This window comes from Strix aluco, chromosome 28 (assembly GCF_031877795.1).
Source record: "Strix aluco isolate bStrAlu1 chromosome 28, bStrAlu1.hap1, whole genome shotgun sequence".
Classification (NCBI taxonomy): Eukaryota; Metazoa; Chordata; class Aves; order Strigiformes; family Strigidae; genus Strix; species Strix aluco.
Window position 1 is genome coordinate 2235445 of NC_133958.1, and position 17437 is coordinate 2252881.

At 55.0% G+C, this 17437-nt stretch overlaps 2 protein-coding genes across 6 annotated transcripts in view; one reads left to right on the forward strand and one right to left on the reverse strand.

The window, feature by feature from the left end:
* Positions 1 to 17437, reverse strand: part of MOB1A (MOB kinase activator 1A) — a 160192-nt gene that overhangs the window by 3832 nt on the left and 138923 nt on the right. The window contains exons 2-4 of one of the 3 annotated variants that reach the window (XM_074808327.1): positions 12231 to 12326; positions 7746 to 7855; positions 687 to 853 (exon numbers count right to left, since the gene is read on the reverse strand). In XM_074808327.1, coding sequence (XP_074664428.1) covers positions 687 to 853; positions 7746 to 7855; positions 12231 to 12284 — 331 coding nt within the window. In that variant the 5' untranslated portion in view covers positions 12285 to 12326. Of the gene's footprint in view, positions 1 to 686; positions 854 to 3286; positions 3429 to 7745; positions 7856 to 12230; positions 12531 to 17437 lie in introns of those variants that run through there. The other 2 variants (XM_074808329.1, XM_074808328.1) reach the window with 2 other exon arrangements.
* MTHFD2 (methylenetetrahydrofolate dehydrogenase (NADP+ dependent) 2, methenyltetrahydrofolate cyclohydrolase) lies at positions 790 to 15466 on the forward strand. Of its 3 annotated transcripts, XM_074808325.1 has the most exons (9): positions 790 to 1949; positions 8574 to 8883; positions 9299 to 9483; positions 10349 to 10471; positions 10951 to 11103; positions 11188 to 11295; positions 11607 to 11699; positions 13800 to 13925; positions 14592 to 15466. In XM_074808325.1, exons 2-9 carry the CDS (start codon positions 8717 to 8719, stop codon positions 14729 to 14731), a joined length of 1095 nt encoding a protein of 364 aa, XP_074664426.1. In that variant the 5' UTR covers positions 790 to 1949; positions 8574 to 8716; the 3' UTR covers positions 14732 to 15466. The 3 variants fall into 3 exon arrangements, with proteins under 3 accessions (XP_074664426.1, XP_074664427.1, XP_074664425.1); XM_074808326.1 differs by lacking the exons at positions 790 to 1949; positions 8574 to 8883 and adding an exon at positions 6458 to 6736; XM_074808324.1 differs by lacking the exon at positions 790 to 1949 and having other exon boundaries at positions 7736 to 8883.

Sequence of the window (17437 nt, forward strand, 5' to 3'; positions counted from 1 at the left end):
CCCAAAAACCTCATGGATTTTGATAATTCAGGAGAAACCTTCCTTAGGTGAAGACTTGTAGCCTGACTTACTGTTTTATATTGCTGAAATCTACTTTTTCCTCCTCTAACATTTAAAGAAGCAAAGTTCAAGGCTAGGGAGAGCAACTGCTAAATGTAAAATAAATTCGTAGTATTTGGCCTTCTAAATTATGCACACAGCAATAACAAAATGAAAATAGAAAACACAAACTCCACAAACCTAGAGTTCAGCGGAGAATATGGTTCCACTTTGTCCCTGGACTAGTCGCTGTCACCATTTTTGCAGCCCACAGTGCTAACTTTGTAATTCCAGATGTCAAGACTTCAAGGCTTATTCCCCAGTACAAAAATAACCATTCACAAACCTAATCGCCTTTGCAAGTCTGAACTCAAAAAAAACCCACCCCAAAACCACAACGGCGCGGGTTTGTTTCTTGCTTTTTGCACGTTTCCGGAGCGCAACATCCCTCCGACGCAGGACCCAGCTGCTGTCAGCACCTCACGCCGCTTACTTTCCTTTTATCCCAGCTTGGTTACCTCAACAGAGCATGGGATAACAATTTCATTTGGGGAATTTCTAGGTTCTTTTAAGGATAAAAAGCAGAGATTTTTGGTTTGCCCACTCCACCTCCGTGCTCGGGCAGATCCCTCTTTCATAGGACTCACTGTTAACTGCGATCCACTCGTTCAGGTCCTCTCCCTCCGGCAACATAACCGCTTGTCTAAGGTTACCGCTCCCCAGAGTCGCTTCCGCATGTTTCAAGAGTTCATACTGATGGGAGCCTTCGGGAATGTTCTTCTTGGGTTTGAATGTTTTCGAAGATCGACTCCCACTGATGAGAGAAAACATTTCCAATTAGTCTTTTAACAGCGTTCCCTTCCCAGAAGCATTTCCCGGGGTGACACCAGCCCTTCCCCATTTCCCCCACCGTTGAGGTGAACCGATACTACGTGCAAGCCGAAATGTTTCTGACCACGTCACAAAAAATCCACCCGCACGCTTCCCTCTTTCGCCTGCCCTTTTTAAAAGTCACAAAACATTCTGTGCAAAGGCCCAAAGACTCATCAAGCAACAGTTGCTTTCAGTCACAGAAAGAAAAGCCTACGGAACTCTGCCGGGGAACGAAACAACCCACTGACTGCCACTAGGTCAGTTTGACAGCGGCAAATATTAGACACTCAGCACTCAGATGCACCAGAGGAAACAGCTTGCTAAAAATAGCGACTTAATAGACTCCAGCCGTGAGATGCAAATCATCATCGTAATCTTCCCTTGCTGTGTCGTACAGACAGCTGTGCTCAGCAGCCGAGCCATCGCACAGCTCCTCACCAAACACCCCCCCGTCCCTCCAACGGGGCCGGCAGAACCGCAGCCTCTCCCCAAACAGCCGACGCTGCCAAAAACTGGATGAATTTTGGTACCTCTCAACCACAAAACATTAACTTTCAGACCCTGCCAGCTCTCCGCTTCCAAGCAAGGGGGATGCGAATGACCGGACAGCCAGGGCCAAAGCATGGCTTGGGGGAAACGGGCTTCTCCAGCGCGTGCCGCTTGGCATCACCGGCATCCCGCCCCTGTTGCTCACAACCGGATGGGTTTGGCTGGCACGGGCCTCACAGCAGCTTCCTGGTGCAACCTTACAGCTTTGCACACTCTACCTGCAATGCTCAGTGCAGAAATAAAACCCCTCCAGATCCAGCTCGCTCTTAAACCAAGCCACCGCCTCCTGCTACAGCCAAAACACAGGTCCAGCACGTCACTTTTGAGGGTCTCAAAAGGCAGACCCAGTGCATCATCAGCCCTAGGAAGAGGCTCCCCAGCCCCTTCGTATGCTACAAAATGCCTCCAGTCCTCACCCACAGCACCTACCAGGCCTGAAGAGCCAGAAGCCCTCTCACACTTTACAAGCTTTCACATCTACAATGCAGGTATGCAACAGCCCATCCCCTGCAGCTTGTTAAAAATGCATTTTCTACACCACATGCCTGTAGATCTACCAAATTAACAGCATTCTGCCTGCAGTCAGGCCTGCCCCACCTCACAGGAGGGCAGCCCCTCGCACAAACACCAGCCAGCACCTAGAGCCCAACACCCTTTGCACAGATGTAGGGTAAAGCCCATCCGAAGCCCACGCAGGTGACAAGGGCCTCCACTTCTCTGCCTCACCCCACACCCCCAAAGCCCCCTCCCAACTCCCAGGGCCTCCCACTGAAGCAGAGCACCCCTGCAGACACCCCCACCCCCTCAGGGCCACCCCCAATTCCCCTGGAAGACCAATCCCTCAAATTCTCACCACTTGGGAGGGATTAACCCTCACAAGACAACACCTCCCCAGAGCTTTCCCTCTAAGACTGCCCCCCAAAAGTCTTCACATCCCCTCCATACACCCCCCAAAGCCCTCCATAGCACCCGCCCAACATGGGCACTCCCCGGGACGCCAGCCCTCCAGGGTCACCCCCGTCCTGCTGCCAGCCCCCCTCCACATCCCGGCCGGGGACGCCAGCCCAGCAAGGCACTCTCTCTCACCCCACCAAGGTTTCTCTCCACGGCTTCCTCCCAAAAAACCCACTACCCCTCCAGCGCTTCCTCCACAGTCCTATGCTCCTCCCCATGTCCCTCCAGGGCCCCGTCCCAAAATCTTCCTCAATCCCTCCTCATACATCCCCAGGGACTCTTTTCAAAGCTTTCTCCCCTCCATACACGCCCAGGTCCCCCCTCCCCAAGCCTCTCATGAGCCCCCAGGGCCTCTGCCCAAAGCCACTCAGGGCTTCCCCCTAAAACTTCCCTTAAAAGCTCTCCCGTGCCTCCCAAGGCCTCCCTCAGCTCCTGGGCACCGCTGGGGCCTCCGACCCCCCAAAATCCTTCCTCGAGGCCCAGGAGTCCACTCAGGACCCCACCCCACTCCCTCCCAAGCACTCTCCACACCTTCCTCAAGCTCCCAAACACCGACAGCACCTCCCCGCAAGGCCTCCCTCAGCATCCCCCACCCCAGGGCCTCCCCAAAAGCCTTCCTCCCCCTCAAGCCCCTCACAGACCCAGCCCTCAAGGCCTCCCCAAACGCTTCCCCCCTCAAATACCTCTCACAGACCAAGCCTAAGCGCCCCCCCCCCCCCCCCCCATCCCCTCACAACCTGCCGAAGACCAAAGCCCCTCACAGACCCCTTCCCCAGAGGCCTTTCTCCCCCCACCCCCCTCAAAATCCCTCACAGCCACCCTGCTCCCTCGGGGCCTCCCCCGAGGCACCCCCCGAGGCGTGGGCACTCACAAAAGGAAGCTCATGGCGAGCGGAGCCGGGACGAGGCGCCAGGCCGGGCTGAGGCGAAGGCGGCGGCGCCGGCAGCGGCTGCTCGCGCGCGGCCCCAGCTCCTGCGGGCAGCGCCCGCCCCGCCCCGCCCCGCCGCCAACTCTCGCGAGAGCTCAGCGAGTGGGCGGGGCCTCGCCCGGCGCCGTCACCATGGCAACAGTCCCGGGGCCTGTTCACGTGGGTCTGTGCCGGCCTCGGCCATGGCCTGGGGACCCCCAAAGCCCCCGCCATGGGCCTGGGGAGCCCTTGTGGGCCTGGGGACCCCCAGAACCCCCTCCCCATGGGCCTGGGGACCCCCAAACCCCCCCTCCATGGGCCTGGGGACACCCCATAGGCTTGGGGACCCCCAAAGCCCCCCACCATGGGCCTGGGGACACCCATGGACTTGAGGACCCCCAGAGCCCCCTCCCCATGGGCCTGGGGAGCCCTTCTGAGCCTGGGGACCCCCAGAACTTCCCCCCCACCATGGACCTAGGGAGCACTTGTGGGCCTGGGGACCCCCAGATGCCCTCCTCATGGGCCTGGGAAGCCCTTGTGGCCCTGGGGACCCTCCAAGTCCCCTCTCCATGGGCCTGGGCACCCCCTGTGAATCTGGGGACCCCCAGAGCACCCCCCTCCATGCGCCTGGGGACCCCCAGAACCCCCTCCCCATGGGCTTGGGGATCCCTTGTGGGCCTGGGGACCCCCAGAACCCCCTCCTCATGGGCCTGGGGGGCCCTTGTGGGCCTGGGGACCCCCAGAGCCCCCCCCCATGGGCCTGGGGGGCCCTTGTGGGCCTGGGAACCCCCAAAGACTCTCCCCATGGGTCTGAGCATCCCCAGAGACCCCTCCTCATGGGCCTGGGCACCCTGTCACCATGGACCCCCCTTCCCCTGGTTGCCCCCCAGCTCACAAGTGCTTCCCTACCCCCTTAACCTCTCCCCTACCCATAACCAATTTATTCCAGTGCCTCCTTTTCAGCATCACACCCAGCTGGACCCGTATGCCCCATCCAGCCCCCCAGACCAACTTCACAGGCTGAAATTCCCCCAAAACATTCTCAAGTTTGTTGAACCCTTTTCCCAGGGCTGATTTCTGCAGGTTTTCACCCTTTTTTGCAGCTATGTGACCCCTCTAGCCCTTGTCTTAGCAAGGAGCTGCTGTTATTAACCTAAAAAATTACTTTTAAAACCAGGGAGCGACTGTAGCCGCTCCAAACAAAAACTAAAATAAACACTGTGAGGTTATTTTAGCTCGTGGCCAGGCCACCTCCTGCAGCTCTCACAAGTGGCACGTGTGGAGCCAGCTCCGCTGGGGCATGTCCCGGGGACAGCGGCTGGTGATCCTCGGTGTTTATTTGACGCTCAGGAAGGCATAAAAACCTCCCCAGACTTTACTGAGCACCGCAGTGACCTTGGGATAAACCTCCAAGGCCGCCTTTCATAGCTCAAAGGGTACGTTGGGTAAAGCTAAGGAAAATAAACACATGGGAGACGGCTAAACTTGCTCAGCACGGGTTTACAAGGATTTACAGACTCTCCTTCTACCTCTTCTCTGCGCAGGTTCCTTTTTCTGTCTCCCTGGTACCAGGGAGCATCATTCACCCCTGTCCTGACCCAATCCTGTGCTACAGGCTGGATGGGTTAAAAAAAAAATTAATGATAGTTAGCTTTGCACAAAAGCATTTAATTGTTCCACCTGCGGAAAGCGTGGCCAGAAATGGTAGAGAAATACAAATGGTGAATAACGGCCCCCCTCTCACTGTCGGTGGGAGCTGATGGATGGTCACCCCACGTCTGCCTGGTTGCGGGATCCGGCCTCCCGGCCTGCTGAGCCTGGAGCTGGGAGCACCTGGAGCCGGGAGCGCCCGGAGCTGGGAGCGGCTGGTTTGCCCCCAGGTTTTGCGATGCTCCAGGAGGGGTGGGGTGATACCAGTGACACCCCGCAGTGAAAATCTCTCCTGTGTTTTAGCAGCTAAACTGCCTATCCCAGCGCACGTACGCTTAGTCCCTAAACCAGACCTAACCTGAATCCTAATCTCAATCTCAGCCCAGTTTTAGATGTACCCACAGAACCATAGAATTGTTTACGTTGGAAAAGCCCTTGAAGCTCCTCCAGTCCAACCATGAACCTCACCCTGACCGTTCCCAACTCCACCAGATCCCTCAGCGCTGGCTCAACCCGACTCTTCAACCCCTCCAGGGATGGGGACTCCCCCCCTGCCCTGGGCAGCCCATTCCAACGCCCAACAGCCCCTTCTGCAAAGAAATCCTTCCTAAGAGCCAGTCTGACCCTGCCCTGGCGCAGCTTGAGGCCATTCCCTCTTGTCCTGGCGCTGGTTCCTTGGCTCAAGAGACTCATCCCCCCTCTCTGCACCCTCCTTGAGAATGTTTTGGGGGAATTTCAGCTGCAGAGGGCCATGAGGTCTCCCCGCAACCTCCTCCACACTAAACCCCCCCAGTTCCCTCAGCCGCTCCCCATCAGACCTGTGCTCCAGACCCTGCACCAGCTCCGTTGCCCTTCTCTGGACACGCTCGAGTCATTCAATGGCCTTTTTGGAGTGAGGGGCCCAAAACTGAACCCACTCATCGAGGGGCGGCCTCACCAGTGCCGAGCACAGGGGTCAGATCCCTTCCCTGTCCCTGCTGGCCACGCTAGTGCTGATACAAGATGTACCCAAACCCAGATGCAAGCCTAGATGCATCTCAGCCCAACCCCACGTGCAAGCCAAGCCCTGATCCCAACCCCAGCCCTAACCCCAGCCCCATATTTAGTCCTAACTCCAATCCCAGCTCTAACCCCAGCCCCAGCCCCAGCCCTATTCTCCCTCTCGGCCTTAATCCCACCCTAACCCCAACCCAAATCGCAGCCCTAAACCTGCCCCCAGCCCTAACCGCGACCCCAGGCCCAGCCCTGGCCCCTGACCTAACCCCAGGCCCAGCCCCAGGCCCAGCCCTGACCCCGCCCCGAGGCTTATGCAACCCGCAGCCCCTCTTGCAGCCCCTCTCGCCCCCCCGAGCCCAGCCAATGAGCGCCGCCGTGCCCAATTAGGGAGGGGAAGCCCCGCCCACCTCCACCAATCACATCCCTTTTCTCCTCCCGCCCCGCCCACCCCCTCCCGAGCGCCTCTCTCCCTCTACTCCAATCGCAGCCCGGGAGCGCCTGCTCCGTCCCGTTCCCTCCCTCTCCGCCGCCATTCAAAACTCCTCTCCTCGCCGATTGGCTGCCGCTGGCTGCGGGGAGGGGCTGCGCCGGACCCTCCGCGCTCTATAAGGCGGCGCGCGGAGGGACGCACTGTCACCTCCTGCCGCGTGTGTCCTGCCGCCGCTGCTGCCTCGCCGCTGCCATGGCAACCGCGCTCTGCCCGCTCCGCGCCCTCAGCCGCGCCGCGCTACGGCCCCGCGGCCGCCGCCTCCACCTCAGCGCGCCCAGGTACGGCCCGGCCTGGCCCGACCCTACCGGCAGGTTTATGTGTGTGTAGGTGTGGGGGGAGTGGGGTCCGCCCATCTCCACCCCATGGCGGGGTGGGCTGAGGGAGGGTGGGGGGGTGTCCGGCCCGGTCACCCCCTCACCCCCCGGGCCGGGGTAGAGGCCCGGCTCACTGCTGCCGGTACCGGGAATGAATGAGGCGGGCCCCCAGCGGCCGCCCCGGGCGGTGCAGGCTGATGAAATCCCGCTCCCGCCTTGCATGGTGTGTGCCGGGCTCCCCCCCGCTCCCCGGGTAGGGGGGCACCGGCTTTACCGGGCCCTCTCCGCACCCCCAGAGGCACCTCTCGGGGACCACGCCTAGGCTGAGCCCGGGTTTGAGCGGTGTGAGAGGGACCAGAGACCCCCGAGCATCCCCCCCCGCGGCTTAGGCCGTGCACCAACTGCCTTTCTCCTTCTATTTCTGTACCAACCCCGTGGATTTTGCTCTAATGCACCGAAACAGCCTTGAGGGAGCTGCTGCCTCTCGGGTGCTTTGGTTTCACTGCTGTTCCCTGCTCTAAACAGGGCTCTCAGCTCTTATTTTGTCTTCCCTGCAGCTCATGGTGGGGCTGCTGGTGGCTGTCCCCATCCCCCGGGAGCCCAGGCTGGGCACCCTGGCCTCAGGTTTACGTAAGGGGAAGGTTTGGGTAGGTACGAGGCGTCTCTGATTTAGTGAATTCTTTAGCTTCCCAGGTACTTGTAATAATGCCTAATTAGGTGTACAGTAGTTTAGCACAGGTCTAGCTCTGAAGCTAAAACAAGAATTAGAGAGCCTGTGGGCTGAGCTGGTCAGGGATGGGTTTTTACTTGTTATTGTTAAATAGGTTTGACTGGGATGATTGCTGTTAGGGATGAAGTAACATTTAATTCCCAGTAAATGGGGAAAACTACATATTTGAGTAGGGCAGGGATTGAGAAAGCACAAAGGATCCTCTGCCTCTCTAATAAGTAGTTAGACAAAAGGATTTCTTACCTGGGATGGTACCTTGTGGCTGTCCTGTGCAGGTGGGGGTCTGGAGCGGCTCTCGTGGTGGTTTTCCCCAGTAGCAGCTGTCCCAGAGCTCCAGGATCACAGGATTGTACCTAGAGAAGGTCAGAAAACAGCAGTGTTGGACTTAACATGGGATCCTGGTAGGAGGAAGTCTGTACGCCAGGCAGCTGATGGATTTTTGAGGAGAAACTGCAGCAATTCAGCTCGTTCCCCTTGGATGGTGTGGTGCAGGGAGGGTTGGAAACGGAGCCCGGTTTCTCCTGTGGGTCAGTTGTCTCCTGGAGTCCTGTGGCAAGTTGAGTAGCTTGTGGGGCTGCGATGGATATTGCTTGGTGATCGCTTCAGAAATGGGCTGGTCCTTGCGATTCGGGAAGGCACCATAAATGACGGTAACGCTGTGGGGAGCGTCTTTGCTCCGGCTCAGAGGTAGGAACAACTGGGCACCTTACTCGGTGCTTGTCATGAGGCCTTGCAGCAAGGCAGGACTTAAAGGCTGTAGTGAAGTCTAGAAGTGAAGCCTGTGAAAGTGAATCCTCTCGCAAAGGGATTAGTGAACGAGAATGATGTTCAAATGGGCGTTATAGCGATAACCTGAAGAAAAAACCCAAGTGTGAGCACTGTGGGCAGCCTGTTGAGTGGGGGCTGGCAGCCGTGGCCTCCCGGCTAGCCTTTCCATGTACTGCAGGGTGTCCAGTTGCCTGGAATGTATTTGGCAGCGACTGGATATTCCCGTTACCAATTTAGACCAGAAATGTATGCGAGGAGCTGTTTTGTTGTGATTCGAATGGGCAAATGTCCCTTCTACTCCAGCTAGGTGCCAGAGTCTGTCAGAGGGGGTGAAACCGCCTACCCCCAGCCCATTAACAGCCCGAAGACACGACTGAGCGGTGGCAGCAATTATTTGAGCAGGGGTGGGCGTGAGATTGCCTTGAGCAAAGTGCGTGCTGTGCTGGATGGGCCGACGGTCTCGCCGAGGAATTTGTGGGGGACGAGGATCTCTGGGAACAGCACTCGATACAGAAGCACGGCACGCTGTGCCTCCCCCGTCCAACGAGCCACGATTACTCGATGGACCTCTGGTGGTGGAAGCTCCGCTTAAGTGGAGTGAGTTCTGCTTTGTGTAAGTCCTTTGTAGTGAAGCTGTCATGCCTTCGCGAGGAACGGGGCACCGGCTTTCTAACAAGGGAACTAATAGTATCTTAGCTTGAAACGTGCTCCCGGTGAACGATCCGCGTGGACTCTCGGCCTTGCAGAGAACGGTGCGTAGGTTTTTCTCAGGCTGCACAAAGAAGTTGGTCCCTCTGGCAGTCTTGCTGATCCCAGCTTTGGGCAGCAAAGCTGTCAATTAAGACTGAAATATGCTGCTTCACATGATTTGGCATAAAGGTGCAATAGGCTTGTACGGAGCTCGAGTAAAAACCTTTTCTGCCCTGACTTGCGGTTGGCATCTGTTTTTCCCGGTCTGTGTTGCACAGAGCTTGGATTTGATGGTCCTAATGATGCTGACTGCTTCAGTAACTCTTTCTCTGTTGCAGAAATGATGCAGTTGTGATTTCTGGAAGGAAGCTGGCCCGGCAGATCAGACAGGAAGCCCGTCATGAGGTTGAGCAGTGGGTAGCGGCTGGAAACAAGAGACCTCACCTCAGCGTTGTTCTTGTCGGTGAAAATCCAGCGAGTCACTCCTACGTACTGAACAAAACCAAAGCGGCGGCTGATGTCGGTATGTCTTCTGAAAAAAAAAAAGTGGAGAAAGTGACAGATTATCTTGCTTTAGGTGGGAGTCCTCTACGCAGGAGGCTGGGGGAAGCTTTCTGGTGTGTGCTGTCTGGCAGCTTTTCCCCTCAGCTGCACGGCAGTCCACATTTGCCTCAGCATTTGCTGTGACTCTTTTGGCTGCCTTCATTGTTGTCCTGGGATGTAGTTAATAAACAGTTCAGGGGTGTATTGTGCCATTTGAATCCTTTGGGGCAACATCAAGCTCTGTAGTTTGGATTTGCAGCCTTCCTAGGGCCATATAAAGCTCAGACAGGGCTCTGATTTGCCGCCTTTCCTCAACTGCCTGAGATGTGTTCAGCAGCCTTGCCACCCTCTGGCTCCTTCCAATCTTGCAAGCTGAGGTCCTGCTTGGTGTTCAGCCAAGGAGGCTTCTGGAGAAAACGTGCTGAAAGGCGTTGGGGCAATAAATGGTTTGGTTTTCCCTTGGGTTCTGTGCTGCCAAAGCCTTTGGAGCTGAGATTTTTAGGCTAACGGCCCCTTCTTACTGTGTCAAGAGGGACCACTGGAAATGCAGGTGCATTTTCATCGTAGCACACAGGTTTCTCCAAGCCCTCCCTGCACTCAGAGTGTCTCTGACTTCAACTAGTCTTTCCCAGGTTATTAGACCGACACTAATGGTCCTTAACCATAACTTGCAAGACTTGTGAGAGTCTCAGCCTGGAAGGTGCTCGCTGTTACACATACATTGGGTGCCTATCAGATTTGGTAGAGCTATGAAACAGGGCAGCTTAAATCTGCACAGATGAAGAAAGCTGCTCTCCCACTTGTGCACAGCTGGCTCTAATGTGGGGCTTTCGATGGTCGTGCAGGAATCAGCAGTGAAACCATCCTCAGGCCGGCTTCGATTTCAGAAGAGGAGCTGCTGGATTTGATCAGCAAACTCAATAACGATGCCAATGTGGACGGCCTGTTGGTACAGCTTCCTCTACCCGGTGAGTAGCTGGATTTCCATCTGTTTCTCTTTTACATAAAGCTTTTAAGGGTTTGTGTGTACCAGGAGGAGCAGCGCAGGGGCTATCCTGTGACATGAGAGGTGATGCAGCTTGAAGTTGATGCAGCTACTCCATCATGCAGCTGCCTGTATGAGTTAAGTGGCTGGGGGGGGTGGTGGTGGGGGTGTCACAGAATCTATTCTTGTGTAGGGAGTATCAGCTTCCAGGGCCAGAAGCTTGAACTTGGTTGTGACACTGAGGCTGCCTAAAAATACCCTCTCTGCATTAGTGACACTGCAGTCCCAAAGTGATTTCAGTCCCCTTCTGCTGGGAGCTCTTAGCCTTGAGCTCGCTGGAAGTCTTGTCACTTCAAGCTTCCAAACTCTGAAGGGGCTGGTGCAGCAGGTCAGGGCTCTGACTGCAGAGAAGCAGGTTTTCTTGGCTGATCCCTGGGCTTAAAGCTTTTTGTTCTTTCCTAGAACATATTGATGAGCGCAAGATTTGCAACGCTGTGACTCCAGACAAAGACGTGGACGGCTTTCACGTGATAAACGTGGGGCGCATGTGCCTCGACCAGTACTCCATGCTGCCAGCTACCCCCTGGGGGGTGTGGGAGATCATTAAGAGAACTGGTAAGCTGCTGCAGTATTTAGCTTCTGTCTGGCGTAACTCCAGCTTGTGTGTGTGCGTTTAAGACTCCACCTTGTGCTCTGCAGGCATCCCAACGCTGGGAAAGAACGTGGTGGTGGCTGGCAGGTCGAAGAACGTGGGCATGCCCATCGCCATGCTGCTGCACACGGACGGCAGGCACGAGCGCCCGGGAGGTAGGAGCTCGTTGGCCCCTTTCAGCTCCTAAACCAGTCCTGGGAGCACTCCAGGGACTCTGTGATCCAGGCTGAGGAGTTAACTCTGCATGTAGTCAGTCTTGTAACATTTTGGAGCCGTGTTCAGGGGGTCCTTGTCCTCTTCCATAGCAGCTCCCTCCCTCTGGCTCTGTAGGCTGTTCCCTGGGGTTTGTCATCAGGCTCTGATGTTCCCAATAAATACATGGGTGGTCTTGAAGGGGAAGGCTTAGCGAAGTGGCTGGGTTTGGGTAGTATGTGAATTAAAAAGCTCCATGTAACCTCTCTTGCAGGTGATGCCACAGTCACAATATCCCACCGCTACACTCCCAAGGAGCAGCTGAAGCAACACACGATCCGTGCTGATATTGTGGTAGCGGCAGCAGGTAAGACATGACTCTAACAGCACAGCCAAGGCATGTGGAGGGTGCTGCACCACGGCTCGCTGGGGCTTTCTGGTGGGAATCCTTGCAGGAGACAATCCTGTCGGTGTGGAATGTCCTGGGGCCTCCCTGCCTGGCAGCGTGGGAGAGTCTGGTGCTCTCAGGGCTGTCTGTGGGCGAGGGGCTGTTTGAGCCAGGCAGTTTATCCTGTGGTTAAGTCTAGGAGTCACATACTTGGATCTTACTGGCAGAGCTGTTTGTAGCTCTGCCTTTGAAATGTAAAATAACATCTGGCAGGAGGGCTTTGGTATACCAGCGAGCACCTGCTCAGAGCTAGAGAACAGCTACAGACAGGCTCTGGTATCCGTGCAGACAGTTCTGCATCTGTGTGGGGAGGAGAAAAAAATACCAAGATGGCATCTGCTTACCTAGAAACAGTCAGAATGCTGAGGGACAGCTGCACTGTCACCTTCAGAGCCCAAGGAATCACTCACAGAATCATCTAGGTTGGAAAAGACCTTGAAGATCACCTACCACCACTCGTTGTGCTCTTCTCCAGGCTGTACCCTTGGCATGGAGGTAGCTCATCAGCAGAGGAGTTGAGCTGATTTGGGGTGTCTGGGTGTGAGCCTGTGGGGAGGGAGGAGAGAAAATGTGGGTTGGAAGTGGGGTATGAAGAGACAAGGTGCTGGAAGGATTAGAAGTGGTGATGGTGTTGGTGCAAGAAGTGCTGCTGGCAGATAAGATACGTGAATCATCAAAAGTGGCCAGCAGACCAGAGGAAGGCTCGCATGGAAGAGTTAACGAAGGGGAGGGTGGAAGGAGTTCCTCTGCTCAGCTGAGCAGGCAGTATCTGGCAGAACCAGACAAACACACCCCACCCTGAAAGGGTGGCTTAGCCCCAAGCTGCTGCTCCCCACCCCTCTCACGCTGGGGTTTTACAGCCCCTGGGTGAAGCCAGTGCCTCTGCCAAGCTGGGTTGTGGTTTTGGACACTGCTCCAGCTTCCTGACTTAGTGAAGGTGCAAAAATGTTGCTGGAGCTGCGTGAACAAATGCAGCTGCAGACTTCAAATGCGAGCTTTGAGGTTTCAACTTGGAGAGGATGCTTTGGTCCCAGCTGCTTTGCCAGACCCCTTTCTGGGGGTGGATTCCAGCTCCTTACCCTCTGAGGTTACCAGTAAACTCAAATTCCTGATGGAGCTGAACATAAGGAATAGGGCTGGATTGTGCAACTGTGGATAGATTTGCGTTTCATAGAATGATAGAATCTGGAAAGCTGCCAGCCAGAGAGGGACCTGGGGGTGTTGGTGAACAGCCGGCTGAACAGGAGCCAGCGGTGTGCCCAGGTGGCCAAGAAGGCCAATGGCATCCTGGCTTGTATCAGCACTAGCGTGGCCAGCAGGGACAGAAAAGGGATCTTACCCCTGTACTCGGCACTGGTGAGGCCGCCCCTCGATGAGTGGGTTCAGTTTTGGGCCCCTCACTCCAAAAAGGCCATTGAATGACTCGAGCGTGTCCAGAGAAGGGCAACGGAGCTGGTGCAGGGTCTGGAGCACAGGTCTGATGGGGAGCGGCTGAGGGAACTGGGGGGGTTTAGTCTGGAGAAGAGGAGGCTGAGGGGAGACCTCCTGGCCCTCTGCAACTCCCTGAAAGGAGGGTGCAGAGAGGGGGGAGGAGTCTCTTGAGCCAAGGACCCAGCGGCAGGCCAAGAGGGAATGGCCTCAAGCTGCGCCAGGGCAGGGTCAGACTGGCTCTTAGGAAGGATTTCTTTGCAGAAGGGGCTGTTGGGCGTTGGAATGGGCTGCCCAGGGCAGGGGGGGAGTCCCCATCCCTGGAGGGGTTGAAGAGTCGGGTTGAGCCAGCGCTGAGGGATCTGGTGGAGTTGGGAATGGTCAGGGTGAGGTTCATGGTTGGACTGGAGGAGCTTCAAGGGCTTTTCCAACCCCAATGATTCTGTGAAAAACACCCTTAAGATCATTGAATCCAACTGTTTTATGGGGCAGGAAGGCCCAGGTGGGTCAAAACATGGCATGATGATGGGGAGAGGGGAGCAGGGGGGCTGCTGAGCACTGCCACGAGCGTGGGGTTCCGTTCTCTTGCAGGCATCCCCAACCTGATCACAGCAGACATGATCAAAGAAGGAGCTGCGGTTATCGACGTGGGGATAACGCGGGTGCAGGATCCCGTCACTGCCAAGTCAAGGCTGGTTGGGGACGTGGATTTTGAAGGTAGGGAAAGGCTCTGCATCTGGTTCCTTGAGCATTAAACATTTAGGGTGCTGAGAAGGGCAGTAGAAAGTCCTAGTTCCTGCAGAGCCACGCTTCTGTTCTCCTGCTTGGTGCATCCAGTGTTGTACCCCCTGCAGCCTGCCTGGAATGTGCCGTGGGAACGCTGGGCTGCAAGGCAGCGCCTCACCCTGAGCCGAAGCAGTTCAGTCGCTTTGCTTTTAAATAAAAACATGCAGAACTTACTTTCTGGCTCACAGTTCACTGGCCTTGCTCACTGCTTTGCTGTGGCGACGAGCCTGGCACCTCCAGTGACAGACACTGGAACCTCCTGGAGGAAAGAGGGGGAATGGTCAGTGTTAGTATGTGCCCTCAAGGGCATGTGTGAAGCCCACGTCTAGGCTTGGACTTGACATTTTTCTGCTAAAAATCCAGCTATTAGACCATGCTCTTTGCTGATCTCCCAGCTTTGTGGTTGAGGTCAGCAGCAGGGATGGACAGACCACAGTGTGCTCTGTCCTGCCCTTGCAAACGGGGGAGAAAGTTACTCTTCCTTCACTTAATCTTGACGGAATCTGAGCAATGTTAGACTGGCTACAGCTTCCCACTGGCCGGCCTGGTAAGCGTGGCTGCTCTTGCTTTGCTAAGCTCTGCCTTTCCTTCCCGCAGGGGTGAAGAAGAAAGCCAGCTACATCACCCCGGTGCCGGGGGGAGTTGGGCCCATGACGGTGGCCATGCTGATGAAGAACACCATCATCGCTGCCAAGAAGCTCTTGAAACCCAAAGAGCGGGAAGCGTTAACTGCTTAACGTGGGACTCTTTAGCACTGAAAACGACATTCCAAACTGACTCCCAAACAGGCCGATAGAAAATGCAATATTTTTATTTATTGTGTGGGAAGTGGAATTTCCTATTCTGAGGTCATAGATATTTATTGGAAGCTGAAGTGTATGCACATTAGTGGTGCTAAGGTGTGAGATCTACTCCTGGCCTAGTCATGCTAGCGAAGCTGCTTGGTTTAAGCTAGCTCTTCTAGGAAGCTGGCCCTGCCGGAGCCGGGCCCTGGGGGTGGCGTTGGCAGTCCTGTAGCAGGTAGAGCGCTGCTCCCCAGTGCACAAGCAGTGGCCTTCATGGTTCTGTTCTCACGAACGCTCAGTCTGCCCGGGCTGCTCGCGTTCGACTCGCGCTGAAGTTGTCTACTCGATGCTGGATGTTTAGTTTGAGTTAAGCTCTTCTGTAGAAGAAGTTACTTGAAAGAAAAAAAAAAAAAGCCATATGTCTGTTCTTGGCCTGTGTGGGGCCCTGGGCAGTGGCAGATCTGTTGTAACATGTTTTAGTGTGCAGCTAAGCTGTGTTTTTGCTATTTGGATGGTGACTTTTTTAAAAAGCCTTTTTTTTTTCTAACCAAAGAACAATGGGGTGGGGGCTGTTGGTATCTACATTGGGCACACAGGAGGTTTCCTGGACTGTCTTGTAAAGCGTGCAAGTACTTAGTGGATAATGCAGGCTAACTCTAAATAAAGTATGAGAAGGAAAAAACCAAACCCTACTTGTGTCCTAGAATTATCACTGAGCAAGTTTTTTACTTTTCTCAGAAAAGGAGCGATAGTTATGAGAGTTTGTGATGTGAACTCCCTTTGGTCCCTACAGAGCACAGGGTTAGGTCTGGCTTCCTCCCTGAGTTTAGCTAAGACACAACTGCTCCACCCATTGGCAACTTGGCTTAGAAGTAAGCAGGTCTTTTACTTTCATGCCTGAACAAAACCTGTTCAGCTTCCTGACTCTGTTTTGTAACTACAGCATAAACCCAGTCCTCTAACGAGTTTGTTTGCAAGCTCTAATTATCTGTTGAACATTAACCTTACCTGAGGTTGCGATGCCTCGGGCAGGATGGAGAAACATAAACCCAACGTTGTTTGAGGGCAGGGAGGTGAGTCTTGGCCTCCTTTTTGTGTAAAAAGCAGAAGACTTTGTGTAAAAAACAAAAGGAAAGACTGATCCCACCTTTCTGGGAGCAGGGAAGGTTTGCTGGAATGCTGGGGGGCTGTGAGTCAGCACTAACCCCCCATTAGTGGCTCTCCTGGAGGGGAGAGCGCTTCTAAAAACACTAAATACAGGGGAAGGAAAGCTGAAGTTCAAGGTCTCTGCACCAGAAACACGCTAAGAGCTGAGACTCCTTGAAATGAGGTTTATTGGGTTGTATCACCGATAAATACAAAATGGCTGAAGTGGTACCGTAATGGAGGTGGCACATCGGAGACGCTCCACTGTTTTCATATACAAAAAGTCTAAACCACATGTGAACCTCGCAAAATGGACAGATTTAGTCAAAACAAGCTGGATGGTGGAGTGGCTTCAGCTCTGCTCTATGAAACACCTACCAGAGTCCGCAAAGCCTTTCTGGGGTGTGGTGTAGCACAGTTGATGTAGTGGATAAAGCAAATTAACCTGTTTGATTAAAATCATAAGCCTACCTGTACCACGCTTCAGCTACCACACAGGAGATTGGTACAAAATGCTACAAAATAGGTAACGACACGTTCAAGTTGAAATAGTTCTTAATGTTAAGGTCAAGCTACGTGGCTCTCGCTTAAGTGGTGATGGGAGTAATAGTGTGTTATTTATCTCCCCGTGTTTCCCCAGGGGCTGTACCTGAACCAGAAAAAAATTGCTATAAATAGGAAATTGCCTTCAAGTCTTTGTTGGACTTGGCTATTTACAGAGAACTGGGATCTGTCCCACACAAAGGTTCAGACCAGCTGCAATATTTAACTGTTCCAGAACCCCCTGTATGGCTGGTATAAATATCAGGTAGGCTGTTTCTCCTCAGGGGAAGGGCTGGGGCTCTGTGAGGTTTGAAACAGAAAAAAATAAAGACTCCATCTAGCAAAAATGAGTAAAAGAAACAGATTTGACCGGGTTGCTTCACACCGGTGTTTCTAAACCAGAGCTGGGCTGAGCCCATGGAAGGGAAAAAACCCTTTAAAAGCCTTGTTGGCGCCTCGGTGCTGCTGGAAAAAGAGGTGGCGAGAGCTGGGCAGAGCCAAACCCAGCGCGGCGCTGGCTCCTAACCTGCTCCCTTCCCTTCCCTGAGGACCCAAAGGCAGCGGCGGGTGGGAAGAGCCTTTTGTGGAGCCGAAATGCCGACGGAGACCAAGCAGGAGCTGCTGGATGTGAGCCTGAAAGCACGAGTGGGGACGTGGCGGGGGACGCGCTCGCTCTCCCCTCCCTGCGATGAGCCGCTTCTTGATAAACCACCAACAACCAGGATCGAGGCGCTAAAAAGTGGGTGCAAAGGCCCTCGCGCAGAGGCTGGGCAGGCAGAGGAGGCTCCTCCAGAGAGATAACATGGGCACATCTCGCTCCAGTTCAGAGGGAGGGAGAGGCTGCTACCAGCCCCAGGGACAGGGGTGGCCCTGGGAGAGCTGCGGGTGAGGACACGGGGATGGGCAACCAAAGGGCTTCGCTGCAGCAACCGTTCCCGTTTCCCGGCCGAGAGCGTGCGGCGCTGCCTG

Excerpts from the sequence above, each read along its gene's own strand:
- MTHFD2 (XM_074808325.1), top strand. The coding sequence starts at position 8,717 with ATGGGCCGACGGTCTCGCCGAGGAATTTGTGGGGGACGAGGATCTCTG. Across the intron at positions 9,484-10,348 it reads CAAAGCGGCGGCTGATGTCG|GAATCAGCAGTGAAACCATC; the intron begins GTATGTCTTCTG and ends ATGGTCGTGCAG. Across the intron at positions 11,296-11,606 it reads CAGGCACGAGCGCCCGGGAG|GTGATGCCACAGTCACAATA; the intron begins GTAGGAGCTCGT and ends CCTCTCTTGCAG.